Source organism: Calypte anna, chromosome 6 (assembly GCF_003957555.1).
Source record: "Calypte anna isolate BGI_N300 chromosome 6, bCalAnn1_v1.p, whole genome shotgun sequence".
In the NCBI taxonomy this organism is placed as follows: Eukaryota; Metazoa; Chordata; class Aves; order Apodiformes; family Trochilidae; genus Calypte; species Calypte anna.
The window spans coordinates 25213630-25238617 of record NC_044252.1 but is presented as its reverse complement, the minus strand read 5'-3'; the positions used below and the strand labels follow the sequence as shown (position 1 = coordinate 25238617).

The window sequence follows — 24988 nt, the reverse complement described above, 5'->3', positions numbered from 1 at the left end:
GGCAAAACTGTCTGCTTTGTCACCAAGTTGCACATTAACACCCAGCCCTAGACTGTGGGGTAATTTATAGGAAACTGTCAGATAACCCCATCCTGGTGCCCGGCATCCTGGCACCAGCACCCAGGCTGCACCCCAGCACAGGGCATGCCACAGCTGCCCATTGGACACAAGCTGAGAGGAAGCAAACAAACAACAAGGAGGAGAAGGGGCTGTTTGTTTAAAACTCTGGAACAGGAGGAAATCGAGGGTGCGTCAAAATGGAAAAGCACAAAGCCAGCAGGGAAATGGGGTTTATTTATAAACTTCTAGAGGACGGCCCTGAACAATGGGGTGGGTGTTCTGTATCCCACCCAGAAGTGGAAAAGGAGTCAGCTTGGTGGGACAGGTTTGCTGGGAAGTGCTCAGCCCGGGGCCTCGGGGGGTCTCTGGGATGTGGTTCCACTGCCAGGGGCAGCCTGTCCAGAGCTGGACCCTGGGTGGATGGGCACAGGCTGCTTGCCAGCTTTCCCCAAGGTTCACCATGCTAAAAGCTCTGCATTGGTGTTGGTGAAGAGCTGCACAGCACCCTCAGTGTTTGTTTCCTCCCTGGATGGGAGAGCCTATTGGCAGGTGGGTTTGGGTAGGTCCCCCCATTCCCAGAGAGCTGCAGCCTGAGCACATTTCAGAGCAGGCAATGCCACAGCAAACCTCACTCCTCCCCATCAACTGTCTGGGAGCTGTTTGTGACTTACTGCACATCCTCATTGCTCATGTTTTTTCTCTTGTGCAGAGGTGACACAGTGGTGAGTTGCACCCTGGTGTTGTTTCCCCAGGGCAGGAGCAGAGGCAGGAGTGGGCAGAGGTTTGGTAGTGCTGCTGGGGCAGCTTTTGCTGTGCTCCTGGCCAAGGGGCCCTTTACCTCCCTGCACATCACGTGCCATATTTTAAAAGAAGCCCAGGAGATGTAGGCAGCCAGTCCAGATGGCAAGCACCAAACCTTGGTGGATGGGAAGTGAACCAGCACCACATCCAGCCTCAGGGAACAGAGGTGCCAGCTGGGAGCCCTGCCTGCTCCACAGGAGCCTTTGGCCTGCTCACAGGAACCCTCCAAACCTTGAAGGCTCAGACAAGATTATTTTCACACAGGTAAAGATGCTGTAAAACATACTGATCGCTCCAGACACATTGGATGCCCTGTGCAGCACACGATGGTGTTCACATCATGGGGGTCACACCAGCACCCACAAAGGTTAAATTGGAGGAAGAGGCTGAAAGGAAAAGCAAAGACTTTCATGTGTGTACCTTAGCAGTTAAGCCTGAAATGCCCAGTGTAAGAAAATCATCAAGAATATTCTATTCTCCCTTGTTCCCCCTGTCTGCACAAAGCTCAGTGTAAACAAGGGGATGGGACACTGTTAGGCCTTGAAGTGTTTGTGAAAGACTCAGTGGCCCCCAGTGAATGGCTGGTGCCACAGGCATTTCACCCAAATCAGCCCAAAACATCTGGTTATAAGAAAATTACTCCGATACCCAAATATTCCCCCATAACCCGAACCGTGGCAGAGCAAAATCTCCCTGATCTGCCTCTTCCAGGTCTCATGCAGTTGGTCTCATTAAATAAATCCAGGAAGAACCAGCTGCTCCAGCTGAAGGTGAACAGTCACATGTAGGTGACACACAGGAGATCAATGCTTAAGTGGATGTGATTGCTTATTAGACATAAACACTGTTGAATAAATCTAAATAAACTCTAATTATTTATACATGTTCCTAATGCTGGTTGAATGTTGACTCTTACTAACTTTAAAATAAAAATGAAGCCAGGCGAGGTAAATTATTTAATGCCTCTGTAGGTATAATTAGCATATGTAATACGTATATACAAATATACTTAATATATGTAATAATAGGCATTGGTGTTTGAGAGAGCTCTGTAGCCAGATGGAAGGAGTTAAGTACTGACAACATTTTGCTGCTGCCCACTAGAGAAGGAAGGATGTTTAAAGCCACTGGAATAAGAAATTGGTAGGGAGCTATTGCCCCACATTCCCTTTCTGCTGAGTGGATTTGACAGCCAGCTCTTTCATCTTGTCCATCCACCTGCAGAACAATCAGGGCTGGAAATGTCTGACACCCAAGGGCAAAGCACCGTATACAAACTGCAGCTGCTGCAGTATGTTCACACCATCTCCTGTCAGGAATTTTTGGCACCCAACAAAGATGTAACTCGGGAAGGACTGGGGCCTTTGGAGCACCTCTGAGGCCCCAGGGCAGCACCTGCCCAGGTACCCATCCACACCCCCCACACAGAGGGGGCAGAGCAGAGTCTGAGCTGTGTTAACCCACCCCACCCTTCCAGGCTCTTGTTTTGCCCACAGATGGCTCTGCATGGGTCGCTCGTGCTGCAGAGCCATGAGATGCTGCCAGATAACCAAGCCTGATAAAGGCTCACAAGCTGCCACCACCTTCCCACCTCCATCCCATACCCTGGCAGCTGGTATACAAGGAGCAGGATGGAAAACACCCTCCATTTCATCACCCTTCTGGGCTTCAGGCTGAAGGTTTTTAGTGCGAGGTCTGGCTGAGGGGGACACACCATGCCATTGCATTTGCAACTGAATGTATTAAATGCATTTATTTTCCAGTTTTCTCACGTCTCTGGCTGCAATTTTTTACTCAAGTTTGATGTTTGGGCTTTGCTGTCCAAGGGAGCAGGCTTTCACACCCCAGGAGCCTGCAGGCAGACATGGAGCAGCACCCTGATGGCCACCAACACACAGGCAATGGTGCCATGGCAAGACTAGGCCACTCTACCACCTCGGGTCAGAGCTAAGATTTATAAGAAGTATTTTAAAAGCAAGCTACCTCACAGGAAGGCCCAGGCTGAGCTTACACAACTTTAACGGAGTTTTGAAAGCCTGTAGACCATCTGTTATTCAGCTGTCAGGACAGAGGGAAAACGAAGGAGGTGACATCCCACCAGCTGCTTTATCCCACCATGTGGCCATCGGGACTTGAAGCCCTAATGTCACTGCATCCAGCACCAGCTTGTGAGACATGCAGGGGCAGGTCCCTGCACCACCCCTGACACTCAGAGACCCTTAACACTAAGGCACGTTCATTAAGGGTTAATTAGCTGCCCTCAACACCCTGGACACAGAAAACCACTCATCCCAGCAGACTCCCCTTCCCCATGTCCGCGGGGGCACGGAGAAGAGGGAAAGGGCTCCACTGCCGGGATGTTCACTTGGAAACTCAATCCCCACAGGGTTCTCAGGTGGAACAGCCCATTGCCATGCTGCTGGGTTTTGGGGGCTGCTTTTCTCCCTCTGCAGCTCAGCCCCCTGGTGCTGAGCCCTCTGCAAAGCAAACCCCCAGAGGCGTTATTTTGTCTTTGATGCATGAAACCCAGGGCTGAGCGAGCATCCTGCTCTTCTGCACGCTCAGCCCTTGGAGAAAAATCAGGCTGTTAATTCAAGCACCTCATTTTAGGCAGTGTTTGAACTTTCTGTACCTTTGGGAGGAGAGGGATGAGTGCCCTGCCTGGCAAGGAGGTCAGAGAGCAGCCAGCAGCTGACGTGCCAAAGATCAAACCCAGCACCAGCTGCCAGCATCTGCCGGGCATCAGGCAGAGCTGTGCCCAGGGCAGTGCCACCACCCCAGAGCATTTCAGTTATTCCTGACAGAGCTTAGCTACTTGCTGTCTTGACGACCTGGAGCACAAAGTTTAGTTTTTGAAAATAACATTTGCAAATTAGAAATCTGCAAAAGCTATAGCAGGGCGCAGAGACATGGGGTCACACCAAGCTACTGCTGCCAATGCAAAAGGAAAAGGGCCTGGAAGTTAGGACACTGAAGCTGGTGAGGCAGAAAGGTGCAGGATCCTTCAGCACTGCTGACTACTGGGTATCTCCCCCTGGAGTGACATGGAGCCTTGGGAATGACCTTCAGCAGCACCTGACTCCTCTGGCCAGTGAAGGGCCAGGAAGCTCTGACACAGCTGGGATGAAATCTCTCACGCCAGTCACTGTCCCCTTGCCTCCACGATGCCACCTGGGATTGACATGAACACTCCCTCCAAACGTGGGGACACAAGGACACAAAGCCAGGAGGGGACATCCCCTTCCCTGTGTGGCCGTAGCAGCCCACAACTAACAGTAGTACTTCCAGGGGAGGTGCTCATCCCTGGAGAACACCCAAAACCAACACATCCACTTCCCTGGTCCCAAAGTCCTCCAAAACAAAGTCTCCCCAGGAAGTTCAGTGAAATGTCGCTCAGTGCCCACCACTGCCATCTCCCTGGCAAAATTTAAATGCAAGAGTTAAAAAATGAGCCTGAAGGAATAGCTTCAGCACACAGTGAGAGCAGAGCTCAGCACTCAGCACTCATGGTGCAAACACCCTGGGCTGGCAAGGAATGTTCAAGGTCCAGTACTGAGTGCCAGCCATGGACAGTAACACTGGCATTGGGTTCACAACCCCCCCCTGCAGAAACTCTGGCAGTATCCTAACGATGAGAAAATGAAGCACAGTCTGAGGAGACACTTGCAGAGGAAGCACCAGCCCTGCACAAGTGTGGTGGGAACCTTTTGTGTGTACGACAGCACCAATTCAGTCCCTGATTGATCTCACCACCACCACCCCTTTTTGCAGTGTTGCTGTGCAGCCATTCTCACACAACTGAAAAAGAAAAGTTTTTCACTTCATGTCTTTGGTTGAAGAGGACAGGAGGAAAAAGGAGGCATCAAACAGCAGAGAGCAGCCCCACAGCATTGGTGTTGGGGCCCCCACCAGGCCAGGCACCAGGATTTGGCCCCAGTTCCCATCACTCCATCAGAGCCAACGTGTATCCCCTGCCACCCAACTCAGCACAGCTGGTGGAGCAGGGTGGGCATCAGGGTGGGCTTGGCTCCCATCTGGGGTGGCCAAACAGATGTAATGCCAAGAGGGGCTGAGTCTCTACTCACCTGGGCTAGACCCCTGAGCAATGCTCCCTACACTGGCCAGAGCTTCACCAGGAGAGAGCAGGAGATGCAGACACGGGGGTGGTGAATGGAGCCTTCACCTCCCTGCTGCCTCTGCCCACTGACCTGGCAGGTGTGCACCAGCTCCAGGTCACAGCATCACAGGCTGTGACAGTGACCCTGGGCACTTACCTTGTCGCATGGTCAGACCCTGTATGAAACATCATCTGGGGCTCTGCTGGGATAAAAATCTGTATTTTCCTTCTTCAGCCCATGGCACAGCTTGATTTTAAAGCTTCAAGCTGAGAATCTGCATGATAGAGATGCACTGATGTCACCCCCAAAGAGTGAAAGGGTAAAACATCTGTTTCTTGTGAGCCAAAGCCTTTGGTTTTCTTTCCCCAAGTTCAATCCAGTTCAAATGTTGACCAGGGATAGGAAAGAGAAATTAGAAAAGTCAGGCAAGACAGACTGAAAAGCAAGTTCTGCGAAACACATGCTGCAAGTGCTTCCAGCCATCATTTTTCCTTCATGTGCCTCATGCACAGGCAGATCCTAAATAAGAAACACACAGACAACACCTTCCACTCTCAAAAAGCCAAACGTGTATTTTTCCCTTTTGGAGACTGAAAGAGTCCTTTTGCCTACCATATATGAGAGGAATAAAAGTAGGTAACACAATGACTGTATTATAGATCTATAATATATATTTGAAAATATAATAATGTATCTATATCCACCACTATCCCTTGCTTTCCCTCTCTGTGATTTTCCATCCTCAGCAGTTAACAACACAGTCAAGTCTTTCACTTACCAGGTTTGACTAATACAGAAAAAAAAGCAAAGCAGAATGAATGCCCAACTTTCCCAGTATGTTTCCCATACAGACAAAGGGAGGACACCTGGAGAAAAGCCCAAGAGGAAGGTGAGCATGGAGTGATACTTCCTGAGACCCTGCCCTCAGCCTCCAACAACATGAAGCTCAGTGTAGAGCAAGATGCCAAGGGTGCCTTTGGCAGAATTTATCTGCTGAAGAGCAAGCAGACACAAATGGGTGGGCAGTCTCCTTTAAAGAGAGATGGCAATTTAGTACTCCAAACTGTTGAACTTCCAAAGCAGGAGGTTTTTCTAGTATTTTTAAATACCTTCCTACAATGTGGAGGTTCCGCGAGACGCAGCTGCTGTGGTTTCCGTTTCTCCATTCATGCACCCACAGCTCACCCAAGGGGGAGATCAGCAAAGCTCTGTCCTGACCCTCTGTGGCTTCTCAGTCCTGTCCTCCCTCCACACCTCCCACTGGGGTCTTCTGGCACTTCTGCACCAAGCATCCAGAAACACAGAGATCCCTCTGGCCAGTGGATAAGGCTCCTAGAGAGAAAACATTGAACATAAGGATACTCTTCTGCTCAACGGAGTGAATTTACAAGCTAAAAACCCAAACAAAAAAAACCCAAACAACATTCTTAGCTAGTTGCAAAAGGACTGAGGGGAGTGGAGGAGTCTTGTCTCCCAGACACAGCCTGCTCCAGTGCTGGATTTTTAAATGAATCAATAAAGAAAATGACTCTGACAGCCAGATGTCTGCTTTCATCTGGCTGCCCTGGAACTGGAATAAAGCCCTCAAAATCTCCAAAATACTTTCTTTGAAAGCTCTTTGTTAGTGCCTTTCCAAATGCAGGGAAAGGCAGCAGCAAACGTGAAGGTCTGATGCCATCTAAAGGCCGCTTGGATTTTCACCTCTCAAAGGCTGTGTTTGACTCTGGGACTCCCAACCACAACTTCAGAGTGTGAACTCTCCAATTTGCATTGCTCCCCGCAGACACAGAATGAAGAACGGTGCAGTCAGTCATAAAGGGACTTCAAGAACTCATCCAAGGAAATATTTCCTCCCCCTGGCTCAGCATAATTCCCCTATGTAGCTCCCACAACTGCTGAGGTAGTGCTCTGTTTAGAGAATTAAAAACCTACATGGGCAATACCAGAGTTGGGCTGCACAAACAGGGCTGAAGGCATAAGCTGGGTGCAGGTTTGCCCTTCAGTCCTCATCATCCAGCTTTTTGCCAGTTTTGTTCACTTACCAGTTGATCAAACTTGATTGAAACTTGCCATGCTGTGTGCTGGTCCAAGTGACAACTGCTTGGATGTGTTTGCACGTCCTGGCTGAATGCATAAAACGCAAAGCTAATAGAATCAAAAACTTCTGAAGAACGAGGCTGAAGAACGAGTAGAAATACTCAAGTTTCTCCACATGACATTCTGGCAGATCTTTTCTCTTAAAAACCTAAATTGCTGCTGGCTTTGCAACTGAGATTAGAAATTCTGCAAAGGGCTGAGCAACCTTTATACTGAGGATATGCTTTCTACTGCTCCTCTAAGGGTCTGTGCAAGTTGAGCCAATCTGCAAGTCTCTAAAAATAGGAATTTTTACAGGCTCTGTGACAGATAAATGTCAGAAGCACCCTTCACCACTGAACACCCTCCCAGCTGTGCACAAGGTGATGTCCTCAGACAGGCTGCTTGTGCCCCAGCTGCCTGCACACACATCACCAGGCACTCTCTAATTAGTGTTTTTCAATGAGTCCTCCACCTCATTGAACAGCCTGGATCCCGTGGGCTAGGGGATGCATTTTCCTGCCAATTTGCAGGAGGGGAGAGGAAGAATATCAGTGCTCATGTCACATTTTTATATCAGACTCGTGTGCCCAGTCTGGGACACAGTGGCCCTTTCTCCCTGTCCTTGGCTACTTTGCATTACATCATATTTGGGAAGTTTCCACAGGCTGAAACACTGAAAACTCAAACTGGACACGCAGAAAATAAAAAAATCCTCAACGACTGAGCATGAGAAAACAACAATCTACGCTATGAGCTAAACCAGAAAGGGAGGAAAATATTGGTCAAAATGTCCTCCCACAGCCTTTACCATGACATCACCCTGTCTCCTCACAGCATCTAAAGCCTGATCTAAAGTATACCTTGCTATGCAGTTTTTGGAAATTAAAAAAATCTCTTTTTCTAGATAACAATCATGTCCAGAACAGGTAAGAGTCTGTGAAGGAATTCAACAAGCGATCACCTGGACCACAACACAGATTTTCAGATGGCCACAAAGACAGAAGTGGCTTGTTTGTTGTTGTTTTCTTCTTTGTAAGGTTCTTGGGTGGTAGCTTGGATGTATTCCTTATGGCTTCTTCTCTATATCACTCTTTCTTAGGTTAAGCATCCTAATGGTAATAATTAATTATTCCCTATTGTGTCAAAGATCCCCTTTGAAGCTCAATGTCCCAAGAGATAAGCCTTAATATATGTTATCCCTGTTATGAACATCTACTTTATTTCCAGGCTTGCATAGTCTCAGATTCTTCTTGCAACACCATGAAAGAATAAGATCTAAATGAAAAGGTAGGGTCTGTTGTGGTTCATCCACTCTTGGGAATAAAGAGATTGCCAAAGAAGAGAACTATAGATGCACTTAGCCTTACAGTGTAAGCCCCTCCATGTGCATATAGTGTTCTCTTTCATATTAGAGCAGCACTAAGCGGACTCTAGATGCTCCTGGAGACAAATGATAGTACGAAAGTTACTGGAATCTTGGTTAAGATTTATTTGAAATGCTGAACCAAAATTATCCTCCCACACAGGGACTGAGTTCATGAAACTGTCACCAGACTTAGAGGGCTGGATTTTGACTTTCCTGTAAACAGAAACAAAAGGCTGATTTGTGGAAGGACAATGAAAATAAACATTTGTTGAAGTCCTTAAAGATATCTCATGGAGTTGATATAGCTATAAAAACATAACACTTCAGAGACTCAGAGGCATACCATTTGCTGGCAGGGCACGACACAGATGTCTTCAAATAACTTTGCAATAAAAGTCTTCCCTACAAAAAAGCCCTATGTTTTCATTAGAAAAAAAAATTAAAAAATTATAATTTCCTTGCTCAGTACTTACACAGCACTTAAACCACTTGAGTCCTCTGTCTCATGCTGTCATACTGCAGAGCAGAAGACACAGACCAAGAAGATGGGGAAAGATCCCCTGGGAGAGGACATCCTGTAGCACAAACTCAACTGGGATGCAAACAACTGCCTGATAACGCAGCAACACTTTACAACAGGATCTTCCTCTTCCATCTCCAGGATCTGAGAGACAAAAAAACTGTTCTCTGGTAAAATCAGACTCTTGCATAGCTTTCAGAAGTAGCAAAAGCAAGAAGCCATCTTCAGAATAAATTCTTGAGAAATTATGTGCATAATCAAAGCATCTTTTCTACAAGCGAGAGAGATAAAAGAGCACTATATGAACATAAGGCTGCTAAACAAAACCTATCTATTTAAAATACTGTTTATTTGTGATTTAACATTAATTAGCATTACATCTATGAGCAATTTCAGATAACATTTATATATTTTCCACAGGACACAAGAGTTGGCTGGCTCATTCTTTATGCCAAAGCAAGTAAATAGAGGCATTAGCAAAAGGTGCAAATAGTTCACGGTTGCATTTTAAAAAATATTTATGCACATTGCATTCATTCAGATATATTTTTAAAAAAGTTATGAAAAGCGTAGTTCACAGGTTACTGTTTCTACATATGTTGTAATACAACACAAACAATGTAGAACATAAAAAACAAAGTAAGCAACTGAAAGTTTTCACTATGATTAAAAACACTGATTCCAGTATTTAGTGAGAGCTAGAAAATTGTTTCCAGGATCCATTCCAACATCGCATTATCACACTTACACAGTCAAAGCTAACCAGCCCCCAAACATGCTATAATCAACATTTTTGCATGCCAAACCACTCTCCAGCCATATTTAACAATTATATATTGTATAATATTTCAACTGGCAATTTGGGAATCACATGGATCTTTAAAATGTACTTCCTATTGTGATGACTGATTTACAGACAATCTGACACAGCGAAGAAAACCCTATGTTAATTTCTATGTTTTGTTTGTATTTACAATACAGTAAAAGTACTAAAATGACAATATCAGCAAAAATGAGTAAAGTGGCAGCACCACCCTTACCCATGGCACTAGGCTCTGATTTCCTCTGGGTTCATCCAAAGGACAACACAGACTCATGAGACCCTTTTACGATTCAAATGAAAGCAAAGAAAAAACCAAAGTGTTGCACTCTGTATGAATCCATACAAATTATGTAGAACATCTAATATGGAATTTTATGAAAAATCACTTTGCTGACTTACTAAAAATATCCCACAATCCATATCATATATTTAAAAAAAATAATCACCAAGCTTTTACTTTCTTTGTCTCCTCCTATTTTCTTACTATTTCACTTTCCCTTTTAACAGTTTTGTTTCCTTCATTTGGTTATGTTACGAGATTATTTTTCTTCATTAATTAGCAATATCATGAAAGAAAAAAAAACCTCACAAGTAATTTTAAAACATGAATCCAGTTCAATTTCATACGCTTTTACCCTTTGCTTTTTAGGTCCCTGGATTCCTGAATTATATTTAAGTATACTCTAAACCAAGCATTCTTAAATACACTCTACTATTAAATGCTTGGTTCACATGCTTATAATACCTTTATACTGAGTGGTATACAAACATTTGAACATATAAAATCTCCTTTTTGTTTTGCCAGTTAAACTAAATTATCAATGTTCCGTGTATAAAATCCCCTTTCTTGAAAAATAAGGGTTCCCTCCCCAACTGATAGAATAAAAAAGAAGTCTTCAAAAATTATATTTCACTAAAATGAAATATTTGGCAAAAAAGTTATTGAAGAATGGAATTCCTTAGACATTTTGTATAATTCCAAATAAACTTTCTCTTACACAGTTTTACCCCTAATATTATGTGCCAGTGTATAATAATTCTATATGATCTAATCTTAAAAAAGATTTAAAGGTGTGCTGTTAATATGCACCCACTCAAACAGGGGTACAGAAACATAAATTACATGATCAAAATCACAATACAAAAAATGTATGATCTGGTCACCAAATGAGACAGCAGTTTTAAAAAGTCACATGATCACTCAACAGTAACTTTAATAAAGACTTTAACTGTAATGAAAATTTCAAGGTCTGCAAAATACTCCAAGCAGAACTTGCTGCTGCATACTGTGATGGTATTTGATCTTGCTATGGTGGTAATTGAGCACCTGCCAGTGTAGTTCTACATGAAACTAATGAATGTTTCCAACCCTCATAGCAATTTTGGACACAGTTAAGTGAGATGAATTAATTTTCAATTAATATGACAGTTTGTTTGTTGGTTTTTTTGTCTGTTTATTTGGTTTTTTTAAAGCAAAACGGCTTCCAGTTCCTTTTTGTTTAGGTTAAAAGTCCAGTTACTGCACACCCCTAACACTACGCTGTTAATGGTCAACTTAAATGTTTAAAAATGTGCAATGACCACAGAACTGCACTTACACTTCCACTTTCTCCTTCTTTTTACTCTTTTTCAGGAACGATGGGGTGCGGAATTTCTTCTTCTTCTTTGAAGGGGATTTGGAAGGTGACCCTTCAGGGGAAAGGGTCTCTTCTATCTTTTCAGAGCTTTTAATTGTAATCTCTACACTCTCCATAGTACTCGTGGTTAACTGACTGACCCTCTTGGTGAGATCTTCTTCCACATTATGTGCATCTTCCTTGCCATTCACCACCACAACTGGCAACTCCACAGATATTAGGTTAGCATTCTGTGTGTAAAGATCTTCATGATCTTCTGAAAGAACAGACAATTTTGCAATTACTTATGCATGTTGTCATGCAAAAAAACCCCAACAGTATTGAAGTCTGTGATCCAAAAAATTAATCCCAAAGTGCTAAGACGTGGGTTTCTTTCCCCTTGTTATAAGCAGACAGTACTGTAAAAATGTCATTAAAGGAAAATACACTGAAAAAGCTAATCTTATCTCTGCCAGGTACATATACAGCTTAAGCTTCATACAGTATATACAAATACAGCCTATATGGCATGTAAATGTACAGTTTCAAGCATCCTCAAAATTACACTTTACTGCAAGAGACTAATTTATGAAAATGGAGCCATTCCATAGGTTTCAAAAGCCTTCTTAGACTGTTGGAAAAGTCTCCAGAAAAAAACCCCTAACGCTTGCAGTAAAACAAAAACGTAATAGATATTTCCTCCACTTTATTATTATCTAAGTTTCAGTTATGTCCTGCACTGTGTCCTGTTTGTGAGAATTACGCATTAGGAAAGATTGGGAAAAAGATGGAGTCCCACCCAGGTTTGGTAAAAGAGGACTCTTTTTGGCTCAGTTGACTTCATGCAAGTTTAAGCATCCAGCAGAAGAGTGGATGACTCAGGTTATCAGAGCCACTGATTGTACAGAAATGGCATGGAATACCTTCTAATTTTTCTGGGACATTTTGCGGGGATAGAGTTTGTGACTGAATTTGTGAGACAGATGAAGCGTCATCTGAGAATAATTCCTGTTCAGCATCTGCAGGACAAGATTTGGATTAGTAGCAGTGCAAAGGTAAAAATCAAGCAAGAATGTCAGAGCTAGCACAACATGGTTTACAGCTCTGTTAATATTGTGTTGCTCATGCTGACAACACCAAGAAGCCACAATACATGGTTAAATTCTACAAAATTATAATTTGCACATTATATCTGCTAGCAATCATTATATCTTAGTTCTGTAATAGAAAGCATTAAAAAGAGTGGCAGGGTTGCATTCTAAGTAGCATGCCCCATGGCTTTATCCAGCTGTAATTCACCATTTGCTGTTCCAGTAAGCCATTGTGCTATGCCCTGCATGTGATATACAGAAAAATTATTTTATTACACAATATTAGTGAAGAAGAATGTGTAGTAAATGTTATTGTTACCAAAAAAACAAACAACATGACAACACTGAATTAGTAATTTCCTATGGGATAGCACTATTGGAAGATGATGTAAACAGAGAAAGTAGATGAGCTTTGCACAACAGAGGAAAGATAAAGAATCCCAGACCAAATGTCTCATTAAACTTTTGCTCAACTGAGTACCCACCTAAGCAACTTGATCTAACTTTCACATCAACTTTTAGTAGTGAATTGGAACCGAGCTGACATTCATGGGCTCTTCCAACCCGTTATTCTATGATTCTGACAAAACAGTCATTATGTTAAAGTGCATTTTTTTCAACCCCATTTGTTTGCAAAACTTTCATTGCTGTAATTTTAGCACTAGCCAAAAAAAAAAAAAAATCCCACAATATTTAAAGAAAAACTCTACCATCTCAAGGAATGATTAGTTCCAAAGTACCTGGCAGCAGCATATGCTAATAATTAGCATGTATACATTTTTACAGTAGGTATTTTCAAACTGAAAATGAACTCATCATAAAAATATAACTCCCAACCTTTAAAAATACATCACTGACCTTCCAACCCTTGCTGCTTGCGCTCTACTGTTTTCTTGTACTCTTCCAGTTCCTTTTCTGTGAGATGACTGAAGGGGTTGGGTGGTGCTGGTGGTGCATGTTCATCATCCTCAAATTGCATTGGCTTGGAAAGAGAAAACCACAAAATTTAACAGTCAAAAAAACCAGAAGCTTTATACATAGTCAGCGCCTCTTTTTTTGTTCCCAGCATTTGGTGACACCAGATTGCCAAGGAGTAGAGAAGAGAAACTGAGATATATCCTGAGAGAAATTACCCCATTTAATAGGAATTCACATAGTAATGAATACTGACTAGTGAGATGGAAATCACTACCCCCTGGCAGCAGCACAATCATTTCTTGAGGGTTTTTTTGTTTGTGTGTTTTGGTTATCGGGGTTTTTGGCTTTATTTGTTTGCTTGTTTTTTTTATCAAGTGGGACAGCCTCAGAGTAGAGATCTGTCTGAACAGCTTACATTTCAGGGACTAGTACATTGTTCAGAAAAGTAAAGTCCTTTAAAAACAGGGATTAAAAAATAAGGTTTCCCATATTTTCTGCAAATGCCCCAAGCACTAGGAATTTTTTTTAAGAAAGTAACTGTATTCATGATCCAGTTTAGGAGTCTAACTAGAAGAACTCTTCTGAGATGAGTCTTACAGAGGCACAATTAAAATTATTCTCATGTTGGAAGAAAATTAATTTGGAAAATATTCTTTTTGCCTGAAATAAATATGCAAATTCACTGTTACTTCAGATGAATATTGGAAACCAAAAGGAGGAAATAGAGTTACTAAACCACAGATGGTTGGAAACTGTTAGAACTACAGAATTCAAATTACAGACCATCACAGTTTGTTAGATAACCTCATCAGTGATATCCGCACTGTTTCAAAATAAGTATATTCAATTCAAGAAAAAATGAGTGTGGACAGGTAAGCTGGAGACCTTCCCAATAAGATGTCTGTTTCTAATGAAAGCTGTTCTCTACACCGTCCCACTCCACCCTTTAAATTCAGTTATTTCAGGGGCTCAATCATCTCCTTTATCAGCAGTTCAGAACAATGAAAAGATTGTTTTTGGCACCATTCCACCAATCTTTAGCTTAAATGCTCTTAGACAGGGGACCTAATTCATTAACTTTAATGGCAAGCAAACTTATCATTCACCTCTCCATTTGAAACTAGCATTTTAAACATGAATAAACCGTAACACATATCCAAAATCTGTCATTAAAAGAATCAGTTTTAAAGACAGGCAGCCAAACAACCCAAATATCTGTAAATCCATTAATTTTGTGCTACTCACTGGACTGGGCTTTTTATCCACAACAATCCCAGCAAGCAGCTGAGACTGGGGTCCTGCTGTCTTCAGGTCGTATCGGTTTTGCTCCCTTATCTATACAGAGAAAACATAGCTGATTTTTTTTTTTTAAGAAACAGGTATTTCCCCTCAACAGATACTATGCTCATCAGCTTTGCAAAGCCAGTAGCACAGCAGCAGTAAATGACTGGAAGGTCAAGCTCTATGCTGCTGCACCTAAAAATTAAGATCCACCTCTAAATGCACTGCGTATGTTCCTCAGCTCTTTTAATATTCCCAAATATCCTCCCTAGCCCCAGCTCCTGCACTTCATGCAAGACAGCATTTACAAATAAACTCCAAGGAATAGTCAGTCTCTGAACTTGTCCACTCCATCCCTCCAAAGTAAATGACTCATGTTAAGCTATTGCAGAGGTCTCTGTGATCACAAAGGTTGGTAAAGTTTTTCCTTCCGTGATCATCTCATATTTGTCTCCAAGCCAATAGCCCTAGCTTTACACTGGCAGTGCTTAAGAGATGACAGATCACATATAAATGCAAATACAGATCATATAAAACAAATTCTACGGCAGAAAAATAGCAATAAACTATCTAATGAGACAGTGACATGCATGAAATTAAAAATCATTGTCTGGGACTTGAATTATTAATCTCTAGATGATTAGAGGGTGCCTTCCCAGTTCTAAGGAAGGGAGTTGCTCCTTCTGACTCCAGTTCAGTCCCCATGGATAGTGATATAATGCTTTCCAAGAAAGAAAAAAATATGTAATATGTAATCAAGTGGAAAGTGTCTGTTCATAGAGTTATGGCTAGGGTGGAGTATTTGGTCAGTCAGCCAGCGTTGTGTGTGTTGGAAGGGAAAAGCAATAAGATATTTGTGTTTACAGAGGTCCAACAATAATATCTCATTTTCTTCTTTAAAAAAAAAAATAGGAAGAGGCCCAGACCACAGAAACTTCAGCTTAAGAAGTGCTAGGGAATTCATGCAGAACAGAGTGAGGTTACCACTTGAGACTGAATCATGCTGTAGATGAAGCACAGCAATTGGGTTCATGTTGACACCTAAATGTCAATTAAATATAAAGCTAAATAGCAGGGACTACCATTTCCAGTCTTTAATTTCCAGAGTTAATACTCACCCTTCATCAAAATATTGCATTCAAAATTTATATATATTGTATATGTGTCTACAGACTTCATGTACATCATGTATTTAAATACATATCACATACAATGTGATAAACTTCTTAGTAAAAATCAGAATACTTGAAAATATTAATTTTACTGCTGTCTTGAATCATTACTTTAATGTATCATCTTATCGGGAAATGTTGCAATTTTCTTCATTACACTCCTTTTACCTTATTTCGCTTTTCCAGCACTTCACTTGGGTTTGTGTTTAGAGGAACAAACTGGTTTGGATCTTCAATTTTGATTGGTGTTCCTCCACTAGCCTTGGAGGAGTCATCAGCTTTCATCCACTTAAAGAAAAAAAGAAAAGAAGCTAAAAGCCCCAGAATGAATGGGAGGAAACGTTCTCATTGGTGCCTTATTTTTAAATAAGAGATATAAAGAAAGGACTTTCTGATTTTATTTTCAGTTCCACATGACACCCACAGAATAATCTCAACTTCTTACAAATTGTAATGTTTGTCCAAGTGGATTTAAGTTGCCTTGAACACGTATCATCAAGATTACTTTTTGTAAACACTGAAATACTTTCCTGAAAAATGCAGTACTGTGTACTGCTGAAGTTCTATTTAGTGAGGATCATGCTTCCCGGTAACTGACATATAGATCCACCAGCTCAAGAGCCCTTGCTCATGTTACCACCTCTACTAACTCCACATTTTGTCTGTAGTTTTTTTCCTTTGAAAGCTGAGGGTGCTTCTCCCCAGCTTTAGAAACTCGCTATTCTGCCAGCAGGAGGAGCTGATGCTTTCACAGTTGTAGTCTGATAGCAGGTAATACGATTCAGAGTCCCATGCATGAGAGCCACCTCTCTCCAAGCTGGAAACATAGTGGAAGCATATTGGTGAGCTGGAGGAGGAACTCTTGATCATCGTTAGCAGTAGCAGCACGAACAGACTTTTCAAAATCTGTTTTCAGCAGGTTTACAGACAGGAAAGAGGCAGCTGAGGCTGAGAGAAGAGCTCAGAAATAGAGCTCATGTCTCCCTCACGAAAGAAGAGAACCACCCATAGGTGATTTAAAACCTTCCTATGTTTGGTGGATAATTAATACCACAAAAAATACCATAGCAAAACTCTTTTCTATTTCAGGAATCAGAAGAGTTTGTAACAAAGGGGAAATAATTGTTACATTTTATTAAAACTGTTACTTTCCCAAAGCACTAATTCTGGCTTTCCCAAAAAAGGGGGCTCTTAATACTAATGTCATTAACTCTCCCCAAAGTCTACTTTTTGTTTGATCAACTTATTTGCTTGATAGGCTTATTTGCTAATCATGCTAAAGACTTCCTGAGATAAAACATGCACAATTTACTTTCAAGTAGTGCAAAAACAAAGTGACTGCTTAAAGTATCTACCTACCGTAATCTTAGTCCTAGGACTGGCTTCTCCATTCAAGGACTCCTCAGGCACATTAACTTTCAAGTATGTGTTTGGAGAGTTCAGCCATCTTGTCTTTTCCCTCTGTTGCCTCTGGGCCAGGAATTTCAGGGGGGAAAGTGGAACTGTGTCATCTTCAAAGGAAAATGCAGTCACAGTGGCTGGGATCTCAACGTCACTCTTGTGTCTGGGTTTTTCCCTGACTAAAGGTTGCCTATAGGCATAGCCAGTTCTGTATCCCTATGCAGGAGGAAAAATAAGAAAAAAATGTTTAAATAAAATAAAATAAAATAAGAAATTAAAAAAAAGATATACAAAGAAGTCCTGGAAGTTTTGCACTGCTGAATATGTATTAGACTATTCCACTGAGCATTTCAGAGAACAGGCCAGTGGTGTTGTCCATCATGTGTTCATATTGTGAACATCCAAGAGACCCAGTACAGTATAGGAGCAGCTGGACAGGACCTCCCTCACACTTCATCCTCCTCCCACCTTTCTGACATGTGACCACCCAATGACCCCCTCCTCAGGTCATGACCTAGGTAGTGTTCATGAGGACACTGGTGTCTTGCACAACAGCACGTCCTGTTTCATGACACTCCTCCATTCCTCACTCTATTTTTACTGAAGGCCATTCCAGAATTCATAGTTCAGTGAAGCAGACATTTCAAACAAATAATAAGTTATCACCTTATTTCCTAATATTAGGGCTAATAACAAAATACAGAAGGAATCTGCGATGTCTATTTATTGGGTGGAAAATAAAGTACATTTTTTTACTACTAAGCAACTATAAAGAACAAGTTTGTTTGTGAGATGAGTTGGACAAATTTGAAATATTATAAGTTTGAAATATTATAAATTCTTACTGAGACTGTCAGACACACTGACATAATGAAAACTAAACCAAGCAGAAGAGATTGCATATGCTACAGAAGTTATTCCATCATCATTTTCAAACTCACAAAGAAACCAGGAAAAATAATTTGCTTTACAGAAACTAATCCAACACTCAGAAACTTGCAGAATCTACACAGACAACACTGCCAATGTGCTCTCACCAGGTTGTCCAGCATCCGCATGAGCGCTTCAAATTCTTGCTCCCCAACTTTCCATTTTTGTTGTGAAGCCATATTAACTCCACCTCCTCCACTTGCTGCCACAGCGTGTGTGGAAGGCTTGAACTTCTGCAGATCCAGCAGTAGGAGATTGTCTATTCCACCTGCTCCAGCTAATGCATGAACCTAGAGACATCAGGAATATTTCATTTGTGGAAAAACTTTTGGATTCTCTGCTTTTCTGAATTCACCAGATCACTGAAACACACTTGAACACTTGCTGCAGCTGCTTCTCAGGCCAACTTTCCACTGTGCAGAAATGTATTAATATATAGCAAGTGATTCTTATGGAGAGGATAATAAAAATCTGCTAATAATCACACTTTAAAAGGAATAGACTCAAACACTAGCTTTCAGAGCACCTTAACATGGTCTTTCTGTATCATGAGACTAGAAAAAATTTTCATTTTTATATCCATTGCAAAATAAATGAGTAATTGAATTAAAAATGAATGGTAGGGCAAGGGAGGAAGGGAAGGGAGTGGATCACTGGGGAACAAGTAAGAGCAAAGTGACAAAGTTTCAGGGGATGGGGTTTCAGAGTTGCAGAAGATGAGGACACTTTCTCTCTCCACAGGTTATAGATGACACCTAGATGCCTAACGAGGTCACTAAATTTAGACAAAACAGAAACAACTGATGTTAGGACTCAAGTTATTCTCAAATAACTACTACTCTCCCTTGGCTCCATAGGCCTTTTGTTTATTTGGTTTTACAAATGTTTGTGATTATAGGGAGAAGTTTCTTTCCTTATCACAACATTCAGCTTTGATAAAGGAGCTGGATGTTGGGAGATTTTAAGTCATACTTCCATATATAGCCAGAACCACCAAATCTATTACCTGACAGATTCCCTGCAGGAAGCTCTCTCCAAAGCATGGAACAAAACCTGTACCTTTCAGAGAGTAACAACACCAACACTTATTCTGGGATGAGCAATACAGTGTTTGTGCTATTCCTTCTGTTTTCTTGCTTGTTACAATTTCTCTGACTTCAACCTGGCATATGATTACTGGATTCCACAACCCCAACTATTTTCTTTATCTTCCCATCTGGGATGTAATCTGTAAGTCAGCAGCGTAAGGGTTTGAAATTAAACACAGATAAATTCCTTCTCACCTGTGTTTCACAGGCCAGTTGCACATTGAAAATATAGTGGAATGCCTCTTCCAGTGTCTCTCCCAGTGCTACCACACCATGGTTTCTCAAGACCAATACCTAGTAAATGAAGACACTGATGTTAAATGGTAGAAACTGTCACAGTACACGAAAATTATTTATGAAGAGCATGAAGGAGGCTGAATACCTTGCAACTGGGTCCAAGAACTTTCTGAAGCTGAATTCTCTCTTCCTGTTCATCAAGAGAGCCCTGATAGTTGTAATAAGCAACATCACCCAGAATCAGAGCCTCTTGTGATATGGGAAGGATGCCACACTTCATAGATGAAACCTTTTTCAAGAAAATGAAGAAGTGATGGTCAGGAAAAAATGAAACTCTTAAAACACACATTTCAACAACCCTAGCCTTAGCAGGATGTAATTTGTATCTTTGCTAGAAGAGAGACAAACTCTAAGTTAATGTTTGTGAATAGTATCCATGTTTAATTCTCAGAGTAAGCCTACTTCATGGGTTTTCCCTCTTTCCCACACTTATAAGGTCAAAAAGCTAGTACAAAAGAAGTTTTCCATTAATTTTTTTATCTGTAGTCAAGGAATGTATATATATGCATTTATATAAAAATAAGATAAATTTCTCTATGTCGAACAAATTATTTCAAGTCTTCTTATATTTTTATCATTCCTATACAGGCCATTTTTAACATGACTTTAACTATGACTTTAACATATTTTTAATATGTTCAAACTGAACATAACTACTAATTAAACCATTTAAACATGGAGCTGCATAATGAAGACTGTGATATATACAGCATGCTGTATGGCCTAAGGTGCTATAAATGAACCCTGTGAAAACTACATATTTTACAGCCTCCTGAGTACAAGAGTATCTAAACATCAGTTTATTCCTTTCCATTTCATTGTGGTGACCCAGCCCTCTTTCTCTGCTTATTCAATAGCTTTATACCTTTCTTCTGCATAGTCAACATTAAAAATAAAACTGCTGTGAGCAGAGATTCAGATAGGTGATCTATGTTCATAAGGTAAACCATTTTTATTTTACTCCTTATGGTAGAAGGAAGACTTACAGCTGCTGTTGCAGGTGTATGTATGTGTATTACACATCTGACATCAGGGCGTGTGGAGTAGATGGCCACGTGTGGGCTGAATCCTGCATTGTCAATACTTAAAGTTGTACTTCCCTGGTCAACTACATCTCCTAGGATGTTTACCTTAACCTGGAAAAGACAAACAAAGGAATATTATTAAAAAAGCTTGCAACAATTGCCATTACCTACAAACAACCCTCTTTTTCTTACTTGGTACCAAATTTCCACCCCATGGTTAGGGCTCAGGGCATGAAAAAAAGTAGGAGAGAAGCCATGAATCTGTTTCAATAAATCTTCCTGCTGCCCAAGACCTTGATAGTTTTTGGAAGTCCATCCATAGAAGAAATAAAGCTAAGACCCCGATACAATGTATATTCCTCATGGTCTAGCTGATCTTCCCTTGTTTCTGACTTTTAAAAATAAATGTTTTTAACATTTCCTACATTTTAAATATGAAGAAAATTCAGCCTCTGAGAAATTTCCAAAAGGAAAATTAAATGCATAGGGAATTTTCGATTTCAATGGAACATTGAAACAGTAATTCCAGGGCCAACCACAAAAAGAACAGCAGGGCCATATGAGGTCCAGTTCTCAAGTTTGTATTTTTTCCCTGTGTTTGGTGGTGCAATTCTATCAGACTCTGTCTGCTACCCCTTCCACTTGGAGGCAGTTTCTTTACAGACATACACTGACATGAACAACATATGGCAAGTTCTGCAACAAAAGATGTGGGATTTAGCAGCTACCATTGCCTGAAAGCCAACCTGTAATGGAAGACAGATCCTTTGGTTGGGCCTAGGGACAATTATTCAAGCTTTTTTTCCCAGTTATAAAGATAAGAGCTGATTCTATTAATGCTACTCCTACAGAGTAATTTCATATGTATTGCCATATTGTCAGGTTATAAAAGATTTCTGCCACAGTGAGGATATTCAATGAGCTTTATCAGACCAGAAAACAAAACTCTGCTGCTTCACATTGAAGCTGAATACAAGGCAGCTGAAAGCAAAGCTAATCCCAAAAAGAAACGCTGAGGACAAAGAATGTTAGTATATAAACAGTTAATCACCTTCTCATCTGGGGGGTAAACATTTGAAAACAAGTAACAGCATGATTATAGCTTAGAAGTCCACTTTAGCAGCCACAAAAGTCTTTTAGAATACAGGGTGGGCCTTGCTGGTTACTACAGCAGGTGAATCACGTACCAAGTTAGAAGCTGAAGCTTCAGAAAAGGACAGACCTCGTGGAATGATTAGAATATGGTCATGTTCTTTGCTTACTCTTACCTGCAAAGAAGGAAGAAAACAGATTATTGATCTATTTATGAGTTTATATTATTAATGGAGAAAATTAATTTTATGAATAGGTAACATTCCGAATAAAAGCTTTTATTCTTCAAAATACTTACTGTGATATAGGCATTTGGCAAATGTGCCCACCCAAATAAGTCAGCCAATCTATATAAACTGGCTAACTTGCAACGAGTAAGTTTTTCCCCCTTAACAAATGAGGAAGTATCTATCCCAGGTAGATCATTGATGGGTGTAATGATTCCATGGCCTGAAAAACAGATTAAAAAAAGTTATGACAGTCAGTTGGAGAACTAAATAATTTCTAGCTATGCCATCATGTCCCAGAAATGGTGCATGCAAGTTGTTAGCATAGCAGTACCAGCAATTATTAAACTGGAACTGCATAGCTGGGTTTTCTAATGTCTTTACTGGAACCACTGTAACTTTAAAACAATAGGAACCATACCCCCAGTTTAAGTCTTCATCTCTTCAAACATGAGAGAGATAAAACAGATTTCCTTTGAGGTGCCACTTGGATTTTGACCTCTCTCTTCTGATTAAAAACCCTATATAGGACTGGAACTGAGCTTTAATACATTTGCCACTAATGAAGTATTTTTACACATTACTTTGAAAAATACAGGAGAACACGTTTCTGCTGGGCTTCTGACACCAGTATAACTAATTTGAAGAGGTATCTCAGTCTAAGCACTTTAATTTGGTCCTAATGAAGAAATTAGGATTAGTTACACTTTTGGACAGAAGAGATCACCTCTTAACAAACAGATCACAAAGATCAATTTAACTTTTTGACTTTTGACTAGAGAAGCACATCCTTCTCCCTTTCATGAACATGATATCCCTTTGATAGCTACTGCCCTTGCTTACAGTGAAAGTGGCAAAAAGATTAAAATCACCCTGTTTTTCAACAAAAAGAGTACGTACTTTGAGATTAATCACTCTGTCAGTCCCTGGGCAAACACAGCAGAGACAACAGTTGGACCCACAGTGTCACCAATCAGCCAGAAATATGGAGATGAGATTATTTGGACTCTCCTGTTGCTCTCTTTCCCTTGTTGTGTTAAATGAACCCTCAAGAGGCATTTTTCCCAAAAAAAGATTTTCTCTCAAAAGATGCTGAATGCTGACAGCTACCACTGTATTTCAGGCTTGTAAGTTCCCATTTGATGTCCACTCACAGATATTAAATTAATTTAATCTGTAACTTGGAAAGAACTTGGGTCTTGGGTGCTAAATGGAAGATCCTAATGACATCTTTATAAACATAGTGCATACTACAATCTGGTTTTAACTGTGGGAGCTGTTTGTGTAATGATTCAGTTTGCTAGGCTATTCTCCACTTTCCTTTTTTTTTCTTAAGAAAAATTTCTATGCAAGAGTAAAAAAATAACCTAAATGCTTTTCACTTCTCAGTTTATCCTCATGGTAAACTGCTAATAGTAATGGATCACAACATTTTGTTCTCTAGCTCAGCTAAGCATTTATCAGCAAATTCTAGAAACTGAGTGTGAAACATTTTGGATTATCATTATACAAATCAAAGAATTTGAGAGGAAAAAGGAAAGTTAAAGCCTGTATGACTGTACGACTTCACTGCTGAAGCAAACTCTGACAAAACTTTTATTCAAAGACAGAGGAGACCCCAGCACTGCTACACCATGGTGATAATAAAAAAGGAAGAAAAAAAAAGTGTGATTATATATATAATTCACTTACTGAGTGAAGCTGAGGAAAAACCTGCAAAAGAGCTTGCTGTAATGTATTCAGCAATCTGCTGTAATGCAAGCAGTCCAGTGGGGTTATTGCCCTTCTTCATCTGTTCCTGAATAAGGCATTCCAAATCTTCTCGAAATGCCTGTAGAAACATTTGAGAATCATCAAGGAAACCTGGCTTTGATAGAAATAAGATTATTATAGGTGGGGCTGGTAGCTTTGCCTGTTCTTAATGTTACATGACACTTCCCCTTAGACCTTGTTTTAAGCTGCTTATAACTTTGCCAAACTTCAGTCCTCTGTCCTAAACTTTGTATGCTAAGCATTGGCAATTTGGGGGACAGGAGGAAGGAATTTGGTCACAGAGGGCTAACATTTGCCCAGAAAAAGACAAAATAAAACGTATTTTTGTAAATGTTAAAAAAAAAATTATCAAGAATTAAAGAATACTCCATATGTTGGAAGAATTACTTGAAATTTGATCAGGATGTGTTGCTTTTAGTGCTAGATATTTTTTAACTCTGTAATCCCTCTGAAAATCCATCCAAATTTGATAAAGTTATAAACAACTGGAAAACTGGAGCTCATCCATATTCGAGTAGTTTCACAGACATGTGAAAACTAGAAGGAAGGCCAGGATGTCATCTTCTCTCTACTTCTTTCCTTCTCCCAAGGGGAAAAACCCTTCCCTCTTTGTCTGTGGAAAATGTTTGCAACCCCAAGAGATAAACGCTTGCCGAATATATAATGAAAAAGGTTTCCATAGTATCAAATTTAATATATTATGCACTGCAGACAAAGCCTGTTCCTTCTAGATGGTAGACAGATTAACCACTAACCACAATAAATGCCTGTTCTAGGACTACTTCAGTCTTGACATTTCTAGACTAGGTAAATTCTGTTCCTTCAAACTTGCCTTATAGGTTGTATTTTTTAACCTGCTCTGTATTTCTTGGCAGCACCTTCCAAGCTTTTGTCTGAAGCAGCAGTACTCAAAGTTGCACACAACATGAGCTGAGGTGTATTGCAAATGCTCTTGCTGGTTCATTCCAGAAAGACATTTGGTGTGTTTACCACACAGCTGACTTCATTTATAACGCCAGGCTATTCCCTGCATGCAGTTGCTCCTTTCAGTTTGCCTTCCGTAGCAGAGTACTTGCTCCCAGTTAAAAAAGAGAATAGTTTTGTAAGGCAAATGTAATTTCTTCACTGAATTTTAACTCAGTCCTGCAAAACACCCACCTTGTTGGGTAAAATCCAGCATTCTCATGGCATAGTCTGTTTATCAACAAGTTTGGACACTAAAGAACAAGTGCTCAAAAACCAACAAGTGCCCTCAAAAAACATCTTCAAGACTCTACCTTGATACAGCCTCTCAGTTGGGCAGCAGAGCA

At 40.8% G+C, this 24988-nt stretch overlaps 1 protein-coding gene across 7 annotated transcripts in view; it reads right to left on the bottom strand.

The window, feature by feature from the left end:
- Positions 1-9271: 9271 nt before the first annotated feature.
- ADD3 (adducin 3) overlaps positions 9272-24988 on the bottom strand; it is a 98546-nt gene continuing 82829 nt past the window's right edge. For 3 of the 7 annotated variants that reach the window (XM_030452981.1, XM_030452984.1, XM_030452982.1), the window contains 13 exons: positions 23598-23736; positions 21977-22128; positions 21774-21854; positions 20548-20697; positions 19647-19790; positions 19460-19558; positions 18284-18466; positions 17205-17462; positions 16014-16133; positions 14638-14727; positions 13333-13456; positions 12307-12402; positions 11003-11660 (listed from right to left, as the gene is read on the bottom strand). In XM_030452981.1, the coding sequence (XP_030308841.1) occupies positions 11362-11660; positions 12307-12402; positions 13333-13456; positions 14638-14727; positions 16014-16133; positions 17205-17462; positions 18284-18466; positions 19460-19558; positions 19647-19790; positions 20548-20697; positions 21774-21854; positions 21977-22128; positions 23598-23736 (1935 nt within the window). In that variant the 3' untranslated portion in view covers positions 11003-11361. Of the gene's footprint in view, positions 11661-12306; positions 12403-13332; positions 13457-14637; positions 14728-16013; positions 16134-17204; positions 17463-18283; positions 18467-19459; positions 19559-19646; positions 19791-20547; positions 20698-21773; positions 21855-21976; positions 22129-23597; positions 23737-24988 lie in introns of all 7 variants that reach the window. The other 4 variants (XM_030452980.1, XM_030452983.1, XM_030452986.1 and 1 more) reach the window with 4 other exon arrangements.